Source organism: Protopterus annectens, chromosome 2.part0 (assembly GCF_019279795.1).
Source record: "Protopterus annectens isolate FY-2018-M chromosome 2.part0, PAN1.0, whole genome shotgun sequence".
NCBI lineage: Eukaryota > Metazoa > Chordata > Ceratodontiformes > Protopteridae > Protopterus > Protopterus annectens.
The window spans coordinates 1,764,855,752-1,764,869,702 of record NC_056728.1 but is presented as its reverse complement, the minus strand read 5'-3'; the positions used below and the strand labels follow the sequence as shown (position 1 = coordinate 1,764,869,702).

Here is a 13,951-nt window from a genome sequence, read left to right as displayed (position 1 = left end):
AGCTGAATCAACAAGTGCAGTTTAATTTCTAAGCACTTTCACCTTCAGTAAAGGCATCATCAGAGATAAAAACAGAACACAGGAAGCAAATCTGTTTAAATATACCCCTCAAAAGGTATTTAACCTATAAAAACCCTTATCTGGAGCAAGTTTAGCAGCATTTAAAGTGACAGTTCATATATACGAAGCAAAAATACATACATAATAGACATAAAACTTAATACTGTGCTACTTAAAATTGTAAAATACTTAAATACCAGAAGTTGGTAGAGTACCTCTGATGCCATATTCTTTGCTATTGCAACTCCTTTCTTAGCTTTTTTGTTAGGTAACCAGTATTCCTTCCTAGCCTGGTTGGTCTTTTCTATCTCCCATTTTTTCCTGCACTCCACCTTTCTTTTGATCACTTCCTGGACTTCTGCATTCCACCACCAGCTTTCCTTATGTACCTTACTTCCATACCTGGCTCGGCCACATATCTGTTCTGTAGTCCTAACACATGTTGTTTTGAGGGACTGCCATTCTTCTTCAACTCCACCTGTTTCCTCCTTTCTTGGGATGTTAGAGGCCCGAGTAATTCCTTGAACTGTTGTACTTTCTCTCCAGTCAGCTTCCACGTTTTCAGCCTGGTTTTTGTTGACCTTAGAGCCTACTTTGACCACTGCTTGCAGCTGATGGGCCTACTGTTTCACTGGAGGTGACTTTGCAGTCATGGATTCTAGCCCAGTGCCTTTTCCTTACTAGGAGGAAGTCTACAGTTGCATGCTGGCTACTAGTGTATGTGATCTTGTGACTGTCTTTCTGAACCATGTGTTGGCTACTGTCAAGCAATTTGCCAGACAGAAGTCTAAAATGGCTTCTCCTTCTTTATTCCTGTTTCCCCACCCATGTGGACCCAGGCAGTCCTCATATCCTGTTCTGTCTGTCCCGATATGTGCATTCAAGTCATCCATTGTCAACACCAATTCATGTTGTCCTGCTTTATCTGTTAGGTCCTACAACTGCTTGTGTGAATGTACTCTTTTCCTCAGTATCACAACCCTGCTGTGGGGCATAGGCTGAGATTATGAATACTGCCCTATCATTACACTAGTTTCTGATTGCCTTGAGTCTGTCATTAATTCTGATGATATCCTATCCCTCACTGCCTTCTGAAGCGTCTCTCTCTGTCCCCCTCATGAGTAGTAGACTTTGGATCCCAAGCCAAGTGGCTTTGCTGTACTGCCCTTCCATCTTGTCTCTTGAATACATAGAATGTCCAGCCTTCTCCGTGTCATCATGTCATCCATTTCCAAGCTGCATCCTGTCAGTGATTAAGTGTAGCAAATCACAGTTCATGTTTGGCAGGTTGATCGGTTTTACGTCCAGCTTTCACTCAACAGAGCTATCCCAGGTAACCCAGGATGGGCAACTAGACACCAGCCATCCAGAAGCTTATTGACCCAGGGCTGCTGGGCTTTATGGCAGGCACACACTGGCCAGTAGGAGCACATAACACCCCTCCTAGTGGTCGGAGTAGGCCGGGTCCTCAACCCATTTATCACTGATAACTATCCGTGTCCATTTTGGCGACATTAGTCAACACGACCTAATCACCTAGTGCCATATTTTACACAGTCGAGTGGCTAGCCCTGCCACAGCATGCAGTCTGTCATCTATGTTCTATCTTTAGGATACTGCACACCACAGTAGATGCCCAAAGTGGTTTGGTCTGTAGAAATTTTCCCCTGTAGGGCACCATATAAAGTCTGTGCTGCTGCCCACAATTCCATTCATTGGTGAGTTTTGAGATGTTAAAACTCAGCATGTATTTTGGAGGTGGGAGAAAGGCCCAAGAGACACACAGTAAGAACATGCAAACTCCAAACAGGCATTAGTCAGGGGTCAGGATCGAACCTTGTACCTTCTGCATAGGAGGCAAAGACCTTAATCATTATGCCAACTTTTTTGTAGTTATATATACAAATACATATATATGTATACACACACACACACACATACATGCATACCACAAGGAAAACTGGTACTTGTGAGCAACAAAGCTGCTGGCAGAGAATCCTTAAAAATCAGGAAAAAAGAACCATGTACCAGTGGGTCTTTTTTTTTTGTTTTTTTCATGCTTCCTATTTTAAAAAAATTTTTTTTTTGAGTTTTAGGATTCTTTGCTAGAAGCTTTGATGCTTACAAGTACCAGGGAGGGAGACGTTTTACCCCCCCCCCCCCGGCAAGACTGGAGATCTGTGCTTCATATATATGAGGTGGGGTTTACTGCATGAATTGTTTAATTCTGATTGCCCATTCATGAAATACGTATCAGTCTAGTGAGTCAGCATTTTACTGCTCTACGTTAAATTTTCCATTAGTGTGCATTCAAAATGTATGTTTGGCACTCCAGTGACCAGGGGACAGAATCTAATGTTCTTAATGACACTGTATTACTGCATTAGTTACTGCCTTTGTGCTGGATAAAAGTTTTCTTTTTAAATGGAAATGTTGTTACTTTTGTAAACGTGTGCATTGAGTTGTAAATTAAAAAGTTAAAAATAATATTTAACTGAAGTTAACAGAGTAATTTAGCCTGTTGTCAGGAGCATATCAAAACCTAATTGCCCCTTTCTGTATGTGTACACCTGTATGGGGTAGATTGAAGCATTAACACCATAGCCATGTCTTAAGATTATTGAATGGTAATAGTGATAGTGCAGTCATAAATCAGGTTTTCCTTACATGAAACATGGAGTTCAGAAGTGCAGAGGACCTGTTAGCAGTTCATGAAGAATAATATGGAACCAGAGATTATTGCTTGGTGGGTATTGTTAGCTAGGGATTGTTGGGATCGTGTTGGTGGTGTTATTATACCATCAGATAACTTATAGGGTGAACTGCTTGTTACAGAACCAGCTTATATCTGCAGGTAACTGTGGGATACTATTTGTCATTTCTTTATAGACTGATCAGCAAGTGTTTTGTAATAAATGGTATCAATTCCATTTATTTTTATTACAGGATGCTATGATGCTCGAGCAAGGGTGCTAATTCGCCATGTTACAGGGATTCTTCATATCCCATTTGAAGAGCTAGAAGCCTTTGAGGATTCCCTGGTTGAAAGCTTGAAAGGACCTTATCAAGATGAGTCTGAGTAAGAACAAGTGCAGTACTGTAGAACAGTGTGTTTCATGATCACTGCTCAGCTTTTTAATTCCATAGTTCAGATATGTTTTCAAAGTAGTAACCTGTTTAGTAATCTTACAGCTACATGACTATGTTTGTATTTTGTGTGGGTGAATGTGTGCATATAGATAGGTAGATAGATAATGTGCATGCATGCATGTGGGTGTGTGAATTGTGCTGATATTTTGAATATAGTAACTTGTTGAAATAAGAAACTGAAGAGTAATTGGCTGCTAGATTGTTATGCTTTTAGGTCACTGGTTCAGAGTATGAATTTAAAGAGAAAGGATAGAATTTTGTATAATATTTTTCTTACAGACTGTATCCACGGCAAATTAAATGAAACAGGACTGTCAGTTAAATTTAATGTTATTTGGGAGCAATGAACTGTTTTGATGATCTTTACCATAATTTTCCCCTTTTGTCACACTGAAGTGAGTTCTTGTTTTCCATTCAGGGTAATTCTGCTGCTGCTGATACTCTGAAGACCCGCCCTGTTGTTTTCTGGAAAAAGTATAGATGTCTTTTGAAAACTGAACATGAAGCTTCTTTAGCTAAAAAATGTAACTGAAAGCTTTATGCATAAGACTAAGATTTTGAGTTGATAATATGTTTCAGCTTGTCCTTGTTGCCTCTGTCCTTCCTTCAGTGTACAGTATCTTCTGACGTATCCTGTGGCCCCTCAGAGTAACAGATGATACAGCAGGAGAATCAAGAAATCAGCACCTGAATGTTTCCTTTTTTGGTTCCTCTCTCAGCAGACTATCAGCTGCCAACAACTCCTTGCCTTGTTTCACTGGGTCTTCTGGACCCACCTTAGCCTCATGCCGGTTTAACCTGATCCACTTTCAGGCCAATGAAGAGATGAAGGACACTGGTGTAGTGTCATTCTTCTGCTGGGGAAGTGTGCCCTAACCCTCTTCCACCCTACACCAACCTTGTGTGCTCTGCCGTGCATGCATATTTCCACTCGTGTGCAACCTCCTCTTTAAGCCATATACAGCATACATTTCTAAACTCACCCATCTCCTAATGCTGCTGTTGCTGTGAGTCTAGATGGCATCCCCCCACCCAGGATGGGTGAACAGGTGTCTGTTCATTGCAGCATGCAGCAGTTTACTGCAGTTCCTGGTGTCCTGCTGTAGTTCCTAAGGAAGTTCTGAATATGTGGAGATAGAGGAATTTGGACTAAAATGACTTGTTTTTAAAAGCCTTTTCTTTTTGGTGATATTAAAATAGCTTTAACTCTGTTTTGCATGGATTGCCACTTGTCATGTATTAACTTGCCGTGTGAAAAAATCATATTGTCTCCAAATATCTCAGTATGAACTACAGAATGTTCTCCACTTTGCTGTATTCACTGTGTGTTGCCCCATATGTAAATGATTTTCTTCAGTGGGAGAAAATAATTAGACATTAAGCTGTTCACAGTGATTTTGTAACTGAATTACTATAAGATCTGATGTTGTCAGTCTTCACTTAATCCTTGACTGTGGGTCGGTTCCGATCCCCAGAACCAACTCGGCCATTATTGCAGCTTGCGCTTTCCAAAAACTGTCAAGCAAAGCTATACCCATAATGCTCCTCACAAGATTACCCCAGATCTCGTTTGCCGCATCATAGTGCTAGAGGCGTTCTCTCCTCTGAGCTCTCATGCAACAGCATAATATATAAAAAACTGTAAGTTCTTTAGAGCTTTTTTGATAAAGCTTATTTTTTCAACTACCCACTCCTCTTAGTGTCTATCATTGAGTTCTTCTCTTTCATTTCCACCCATTTCAGTAAGTCTAACTACCTTTGCTTGTACTTCTTTTTACCTTAAGTGGTATTTCTTAAGTACCATTATTGGTACGACTTTTCCTTTTTTTTTTGTGTGTGTTCTAAAGAGAGGGAAAAAAAACATCTCTAGCTCTCTCAGCTTTCTCTGTCTGTGTGCATGTTTGTGACACTTGTGAGATTGCAGAAAAACCTAAAGGAACTTCTGGCTTCAAAAGATGCCAGAAGTGTGACAGGAAACTTTCAGACTGAGACGGACACTCTCTCTGTGTCTACTTTTTGGGTGTAGTACATTTGCAAGAAGACTGTGCCATTTGTCACAGTTTTAGTCATTGGGCTCTAGTACACCATAGAAACAAATTGATTTTGAAAGGATTGTTAAAATCTGATTTTGATGAGGCCTTATCTGGATCTAAGACTGATTTCAGTTCTCCTTCCTTTTCTTCCTCCTCTAGCAAGCATGAAAAATCCAAGAAGAGGAGCCACTTAGTTCCGACAGTTTCTTCGGAACCACCTGTCAAAATTTCTAAAGTTTCTGCAGTTCCCATAGTTTCCTTGGAACCGCTGGGAAAAGTGATTGAGTCTTCAGTGCCATCAGTGCTAGTTTCTGCACCGACTACATCAGTGCCAGTTACTGATTTGGACTCCCCACTTCAGTGCCTTCTAAACCCTCGGTATCATCTTCCTTAGAAGTGAAGGAGTATTCCTTCAAGGACAGGCCACAAATGTGGTATTCATCTTCTGTGGACCCCTTTCTGTACCATCCTCCAAGTCCTTTTTTGGGAAGACTTTCTCCCTGATCTCCTTCGGTTTGTTCTGTCTGATCCACCAAGAGCTTAGCAGAAAGTGATATCATGAGATTGGTGGATCAATTCCTGGTGGCGAGGGGATTACCTTTTTCTACAATTCTTCGCATTCACAGCTCTGGAATCTTGCCAGTTTCCACTCCAGCTTTCATTCCTCCTCCAATTCCAGCTGAGTCTTCGGAGTGCCTATTACTGACTTTTCCGGCTTCGACTGTTTCAGTGCCGGTCAAAGCTTCTCTGGCACTGATAGCTGTTTTGATTTCTTCAGGTTTGTCGGATCTGGAGACCTCCTGGGGTCAAAGCTTTGTTGCCATGTTCAGGGGGCAGGGTTCTACTTCAGCTTTTTTGGAGCTGTCCATGCCCCTTTAGTGCTTCAGCATATGTAAGCTTATTTCTGGCTTCGGCTTCGGAGGCAGCTTCCTCGATGTGGGGTGGTACCACGGTCCCAAAGGATTCTATTTCGGTTCTGGGCTCCCATCCCTCTATGGGGGCCTGCCTTCCAGGCCATGGAGAGGGCGTTGTCCATTGTGGGCAAACTGTCTATGCTTTCCTTGTCAGACCAAATGTCTTGTCCTTCCCTATAACCGGAGATTCCCCCAGTCTGTTCCCTGGGACAGCGGGCACAAAAGACTCAGGATCTAACCACGGTAATTATGTCCTCTTGAGATACCTCTCTGGAACATCCCACTGAAGAGGTAACTTTGAAGAGAAAGTGCAAGAGGAAGCACTTAGACTCCCATGATGAGTCTTACACTGAAGATACCAATTCCCCTAAGTCACCCCCTAAAGATGTTTTCCTCAGGGACATCCTAGAGTTCCTAAAATGAGGAGGTGTGTGGCTGGACTTCCCTCCAGCCTTCCTCAGAGGAATTGGTATACCTAGAGGCTTTTCATGCCCAACCCTCTACCTCTTGGATCTCTCCACCCGCTGACGATATCATTAAATTGATTGCTCAGCGGGCTTGGAAGTTGCCTGACACTATTGAGCCAATTCCTAAGAGACCAGATTGTATTCTTTCAGCCCCCTCAGGATCAGCAGCACTGGACTAACGGAATACCTGTAGACACCATGGTAGTAGTGGCAGCCACCAAGAAGGAACTTGCTGATGAAATTCCTACTGTCCATCCTTTAATAAAGAGTCTAGGACAATGGATAGATTGCATATACTCTTCATCAACCTTTGCTCTCAGGTCCTTTAATTACATGCCACATTTTATGAGACTTCAATGAGAGCTGATAAAAGAGCTGTCAGATACTCTGGCAGGATCAGTAGCTGAAGGAGTTCGAGACAAAGTAACTTCTAAGCTCACCACCCTAGAATTCATTTCCAACTCGTCCATGATGCTAATTTCGCATGCTGCCGAATGGACAAGAGCAGCAGGTTCAGGCATAGCCATTAGGAGACACATCTGGATGCGCTTATGTGATTTTGTGGCACCATTTAAGTCTTCTTTTGTCAACACTCCTTTTGATGGAACATCCCTGTTTGGTCCCAAAGTTAAAGACACTCTAGCCAGATGTGAGAAAGATGGAAAGGCTCTTTCTGCAATGGGCATACTCTTTTCCAGTCCTCATTGGCCTTGTTCCAGGAACCAGAGAAGTGGAAGGCTATAGTTCAAGAAGTCCCAAGGGCCTTTCCAGGACTCGCGTGGCAGTGACTTTCCCTGGGGCAGAGGGGGAAGTAATAATGGAAGACGCTATGCAAGAGGCAGAGGTGGTCCACAAAATCAGGGCTGTAGTGGATTCTTTCCCCGGGAATTCCTATCAGCGTTCCTGAATGAACGCCCGATTGCTGTCCTCTGGAGGCAGTCGGAGGGGGGGGGCAATTATCTCTGCACCAGTCTGCCTGGCTAAAGATAACAACGGACAGTTGGGTGCAGAGGATTATAACCAGATGGTACACTATCCCTTTTTCAGAACAACCAAAGAGATTGAAAAGAATCCTAGATGTTCCACCAAGTCACAGGGATGCAGCTGTCTTAGAAATTCAATAAATGTTCAACAAATGTCATCCACACAGTCCCGCCAGACCAGCTAGGATCCGGAATTTACTCAAGATTCCTTTTAGTGTCAAAGAAGACAGAAGACTGGAGATCAATCCTGGATCTAAGTCTGTTGAACAAATCAGTTCGACAAACCAAATTTCGGATGGTCATAGCTCAGTCTATACTTTTGTTCTTGGAAAAAGACGTTTAGATGTGCTCAGTAGATCTTCAGGACAAGCCATCCAGAAGATTTTTGCGTTTCTGGCTGGGAGCCAGTCATTATCAGTTCAGGGCACTGCCCTTTGGTCTCACCACAGCCCCCAGGTTGTTTCCCAAACACATGGCAGTGGTAGCATGTCACCTCAGTTTGCTAGGATTTCGGATGTTTCCAGAGCTAGACTTACCACTCCCACATGGCATCTTCTCGTAGAGGCATGAGACTGTATTCTTCTCTCCTTGTTCCAACTTGGGTATCTCATTAAATTATGAAAAGTCCCATTTAGAACCATCTCAATAGTTTGAGTTCATTGGAGTGATGCTCGACATAATCACCGGCATTGCATCTGTTCCCATAGAAAGACTGCAAAGGATAAGATTGCATGTCAGTCAGATCATTCGAAGTAAGAAGGTAACAGCAGGACTCCTTTTTTTTCAAACTCTAGGCTCAATGGCAGCCTGTATCACCCTAGTTCCCCTTGTGAATTCTTCAGTGGCTTCTGGCATCTCACTGGTCCTTACTGAATTGACCAGTGTCGCATTTGGTTACGATCACCAGTCATTGCAAGGAAAGTCTGATTTGGTGGCTCCATTCTAACAAAATTTTACCAGGTCGTCCCTTTGTCCCCCATCAACCCCAAGCCATAGTAACCACAGACGCGTCCCAGATGGGGGGAGGCACTATCTGGGAAAGACAGTCCAAGGCACTTGGTCCCAGCTGGAGGCCAGTTTGTATTTCGATGTTCTAGAGGTGAGGGCAGTGCTCTTAGTGTTACAGGCATTTCATGCAACCAGTTGTGATACAGACAATATGTCAGTAGTTTGGTACATCAGCAAGTAAGGGGGAACCAGGTCTTACCCTCTTTGTCGAGAATCACTCAGAATATGGCAATGGGCAATTTTTTCCGGCTGCTTTCTATTAGCAACACACATTCTAGGGAGTTCCAACATGGTTGTGGACAAATTGAACAGGACCATCCTCATACCTCTAGAGTGGTCTCTCAATCCGTTGGTGGCAGAAGAGATTTTCTGACCCTGCTGCGATCTATTTGTGAATCTGCTGAATAAGTGCAGCAGTTACTTTGCTTTTGCCCTAATCCTCCCTCTGGGGGAGTCACCGAGAGATGCTCTCCTTCACGATTGCCCCCCCCGTCTATTATATGCCTTTCCCCGATTCCTCTCATATCCCAGTTTCTAAAGAAAGCCAACAGGTCGAAGAAAAGAATAATTCTCATCATCCCATTCTGGCCACGACAAGTCTGGTTTCCCCTTCCTTTGGCCTCATCCAATTCAGAGACCTTGGCTGCTGGACCCAGCTCCAGACCTATTGTCCCACCTGGAGGGACTAGTTTATCCAAATCTTCAGAATATCAAGCTCACTGCGTGGTTTATCCAGTTCCCATGATTGTCAGGCCTTCATCTCTCCCTTCCTCAGTCCAGCACATCGTTCTAGCCTACCACAAACCTTCAACAAGGAAATTGTACCTTAACAAGTGGCTGAAGTTTTGTAAATGGACATCAGAGTCTAATCTTGACCCATATTCTGCACCTATTGAAACAGTCCTGGAATACCTAACTTCACTTTTTGAAGCAAGAACATCTATCTGCCTATAGTATTTGAGTGCCTCTTGCTGCAATCTTTAACTTTCATACTGGCTTAAATGGTTCTGCCTTAATGCCCTATAAACTTTGCAAAACTTTTTTGAAAGGAACTTTGATGCTAAGACCTGCAGATAAAGAACCCTCTGCACCTTGAGATTTGAGGTCTGGTTTTTCAATCATTAATTCATTCTCCTTTTGAACCTTCTGCAAATTGTGATTTGAAGGTTTTTGTCCTGGAAAACCTTATTCTTTATAGCTATTACTTCTGCTAGTAGGATATCTGAGATGCAGGCCTTATCTTGCAAACATCCCTATCTAATCTTTCATAAAGACTGGGTCTCCCTGTGAACAAATCCTTCTTTTTTACCAAAGGTTGTATCTCAAGCAGATATTAATCAGACTATACAACTCCGAACTTTCTTTCCCATCTTCTCGAATAAAGGTGAATAATGTCTGCACTTACTAGATGTACAGACAATTATGTTTCTACCTTCACAGAACAAAAGAAATTACAAAAATCTGATCAGCTATTTGTTTCTTTTTCTTCGGTTGCTATGGGAAGCCCAGTTTCTAAAGTTACTCTGGCTAAATGGCTTAGAGACTGTATCACCTTTGTTTATAACAAAAAGAAAATGCATCTACCACGATCTGTAAAAGCACATTCGACAAGAGCAGTAGCCACTTCTGCAGTTTTTTATGCCAGAGCTTCAATAGATGATATTTGTGCATTGGTGACATGGGCATCCCCTCATACTTTTATTATGCATTGCAAACTGGATCTGGTCTCTAGAGGACGTGCATCAGGAATATTCTTCTGTGAGACCCCCCCCCCCCCCCAAGGTTCAGCTAGCTGGCTGCTCTGTCCCACAGGCAAGGATTAATTGAGATTGACAACATAAGATAAAGAAGTTATGTCTTACCATAACGTTCCATCTGTGTTGTTAATCTTTACTTATCCTTGACATTCCCACCCTCCTTCCTCCTGCCTTTAGGTCTCTTGGTAGATCGGATCTCTTCAAATATTGGCTTTCATTATAGAGATACAGATATGGTCTCTGATCTGTTATTTCTTGTCTGTCACTATTATTTGCAAACTGGATCTGAGGTAATCTTATGAGGAGCATTATGGGTAGAGCTTAGCTTGAGAGCTGTTGGAAGGTGCGAGCTGGAATAATGGCCGAGTAGTTCCAGGGTTCGGAACCCATAGTCAAGGATAAGTGAAAATCGACAACACAGATGGAACATTATGGTAAGACATAACTTCTTTATTTGTTCCGAACCTTCTGTGTGTGATTTTGAGATTATTCAGTACCGAGCACATGCACAGAAGTCCAAGACACTACAGTGTTGTTTTTCACTTGAAGAAACGAAGCAATTTTAAATCAGTGTATCAGGTTTTATGATTTCAAAATATTTTAATTGAAACCAAAATGCATTAAAACTGCTAAAGCATTTTTGTTCAGTTGAAACCGTAAACATTTCCATGTGAAAGGAAGTTATTAATTTGCAGCTGTGATAAACCTATGTAAGAAACACTTTGTTTTGCCAGCTTTAGACAAGTAAAATATATTTGACGTGCTGAAGGATTCTGTGGCAAGGGCTTGTACAAGTCATGTAAGTGTACTATTATATGGTCTTTCATTAAAAAGAATAGCATCTGGAACAGTCTGATGTTTAGTGGGGCACACTTACCTTTATTACAGAATATAATTTTAAAGACTCGCTGTGTGTGGTTCAGAGATCTGAAACAACCTCATGTTGACCAAGATTTGACATAGGAATGGTTAAGAGAAGAGGTAAACTGAAACCAAAAGATGAAAGGCTAATAGTGGGGGCCCAGGATAGTGGACTTGTGTATATGTTGGTTTACAAAGTCCATTTTAAACACTGGAGAAATGGGCAAATGCAGGTTCTGTAAAACAAAACTGGAGACTGTTGCACATCTTGTTGCTGGGCATGAGACACTCATGGCAAAGAGCCTGTATACTAGAAGGCACAATAATGTGGTAAGACTGCTGCACTGGGGATTGTGCGAACACTACAATAAAGAAGTAGCAGAGAAGCATTGGAAACATGAACCACAAAGCATTATAGAGAATGATGACATTTTACATCACATGGGATCGCCCATTACCAACAGTCCAAAAATCAGATGCGAGAAAACCAGTTATAGTAGTCCATGACAAAAGACCAGCTGACATAATGGTTAAGTTCTTCACCTGTCATACACAAGGTTTGATCTTGACCTTTGGGCAGTACCTGTTTGGAGGTTGCATGTTCTCCTTGTGCCACTGTAGGGTTACTCCCACCTCCAAAAAACATGCTGAGTGTTTCCATCTCAAACTCACAAAATAATGGAGCTGTGGGCAGCAGCAGAAACTCTACATGGTACCCTTTAGGGGGAAGAGTTGTATAATCCAACTTATTTGGGCATCTACTGTGGTGCGCAGTGTCTTCATGATAGGAGAACATGGATCACAGACTGTGTGTCATGGCAGGGTTTGCCACTCAGTGGTATAAAATGTGGCTCTAGGTGATTCTATCATATTGACTAATGTTGCCAGATGGGCATGTGTATTTGCAGGTGATAAGTGGGTTGAGTACCCGGCCTACTCCGACCTATGCCAGGGACACATGCTAATGATGGGAAGGGTGTGTGTGCCTGCCATAAAGCCCAGCAACCCTGGGTCAATAAGCTGGTGTCCAGCTGCCTAACTTGGGTTGTTTGGGATAACCCAAAAGCTAAAGCTGGACATAAAACCAACTTGCTAAATATGAACTAAGAATTGCTGCACTCAGTGTAGGTTCACAGATGGGGCACAGCTTGGAAATGGATAACATGATGGCAAGGACAAGGCTGGACTTCCTATGTATCCAAGAGACAAATGGAAGGGCAGTGTAGCAAAGCCACATAGCTAGGGATTCAGATCCTACTTCTCAGGAGGAAGGCAGGTTAGAAATGGTGTGAGAACTGTGGTGAGTGAGAGGCTTCAGAAGACAATGAGGGTGTCATCAGAATTAGTGACAGACCCATGGCAGTCGGACTCCAGCCTAATGATAGGGAAGTAATTATAATCATAGCCTATGCCCCACAGCAGGGTTGTGATAGTGAGGAAAATAGTGCATTCAGACAGTAGTTGTAGGACCTACTAGATAAAGCAGGACAACATGAATTAGTGTTAATAATGGGTGACTTGAATACACATATCAGGACAGACAGAATAGGATATGAGAGCTGCCTGGGTCCACATGGGTGGGACAACATAAATAAAGAAGGAGAGGCCATTCTAGACTTTTGTTAGGCAAATGGGTTGATAGTAGCCAACACATGTTTCAGAAAGAGAGAGAGTCTAAAGACCACATACAACAGTGGCCAGCATGTAACTTGGGTAGACTTCTTCCTAGTAAAGAAAGGGCACTGGGATAGAATCAGCAGTTGCAAAGTCATGCCCAGTAAAGCAATTGGCCCACAGCATAAACCACTGGTTGCCAATAATCGGCTGCAAGCAGTGGTCATAAAAGGTTCTATGGTTAACAGAGACCAGGTTGAAGACCTGGAAGTTGACTGAAGAGAAACCCAACAGTTCAAGGAATTACTCAGGGCTCTTGCACCTCCAGAAGAGGAGGAAATAGGTGGAGTTGAAGAATGGCAGCATCTCAAAACAGCATGTATGAGGACTACAGAACAGATAAGTGGCCAAGCCAACTATGGAAATAAGGTTCATAATGAAAACTGGTGGTGGGATGTAGAAGTCCAGGAAGTCATTTAAAAGAAAAAAGGAGTGCAGAAAAAAGTGGGAGATAGAAAAGGCAGACCAGGCTAGGAAGGAATACTTGTTGGCTAACAAAGAGGCTAAGAGAGCAGTTGCAGTTGCATTGAACAAGGCACCAGAGGCACTCTACCAACTTCTGTAAAGTAAGTCAGTAAATAATACAAAGAACCTCTATCAGGTTGCAAGGCAAAGACAAAAAGATAAAGAAAATAGTCATACTCCCTTCATAAGAGATGCCAGCAACAGCCTGATCACCAGTCTACATGACATACAAGACAGATAAAAGTAGGTCTTCCAGCAACTTTTGTTTGAAGAAAACCCCACAGATGCTGTACTGCCCTAGGCACAGCCTGTGATGAAAGAAGATGAGGAGCCCACAGTAGAAGTAGAACATCACTAAGGAAAATGAAGTCAGGGAAAGCAGCAAGCTCAGTTGAAGCCACAGCATATATGATAAACATGTTGGGTGATATGGGGAGAAATGGCTCCTGAGAGTGCTTATAGCAGTGTGGAGAGAAAGGCATACCTAGATGACTGGAAAATAAGCATACTAGTGCCAGTGCTCAAGAACAAAGGGGCATTCAGAACTGTGGGCAGTGCAAAGGTATCAAACTCCTATCA

At 42.6% G+C, this 13,951-nt stretch overlaps 1 protein-coding gene across 3 annotated transcripts in view; it reads left to right on the top strand.

Moving 5' to 3' along the window:
• TMCO4 (transmembrane and coiled-coil domains 4) overlaps positions 1-13,951 on the top strand; it is a 1,335,578-nt gene that overhangs the window by 403,870 nt on the left and 917,757 nt on the right. For all 3 annotated transcript variants that reach the window (XM_044061794.1, XM_044061793.1, XM_044061795.1), the window contains exon 5: positions 3,007-3,139. In XM_044061794.1, coding sequence (XP_043917729.1) covers positions 3,007-3,139 — 133 coding nt within the window. The remainder of the gene's footprint in view (positions 1-3,006; positions 3,140-13,951) is intronic.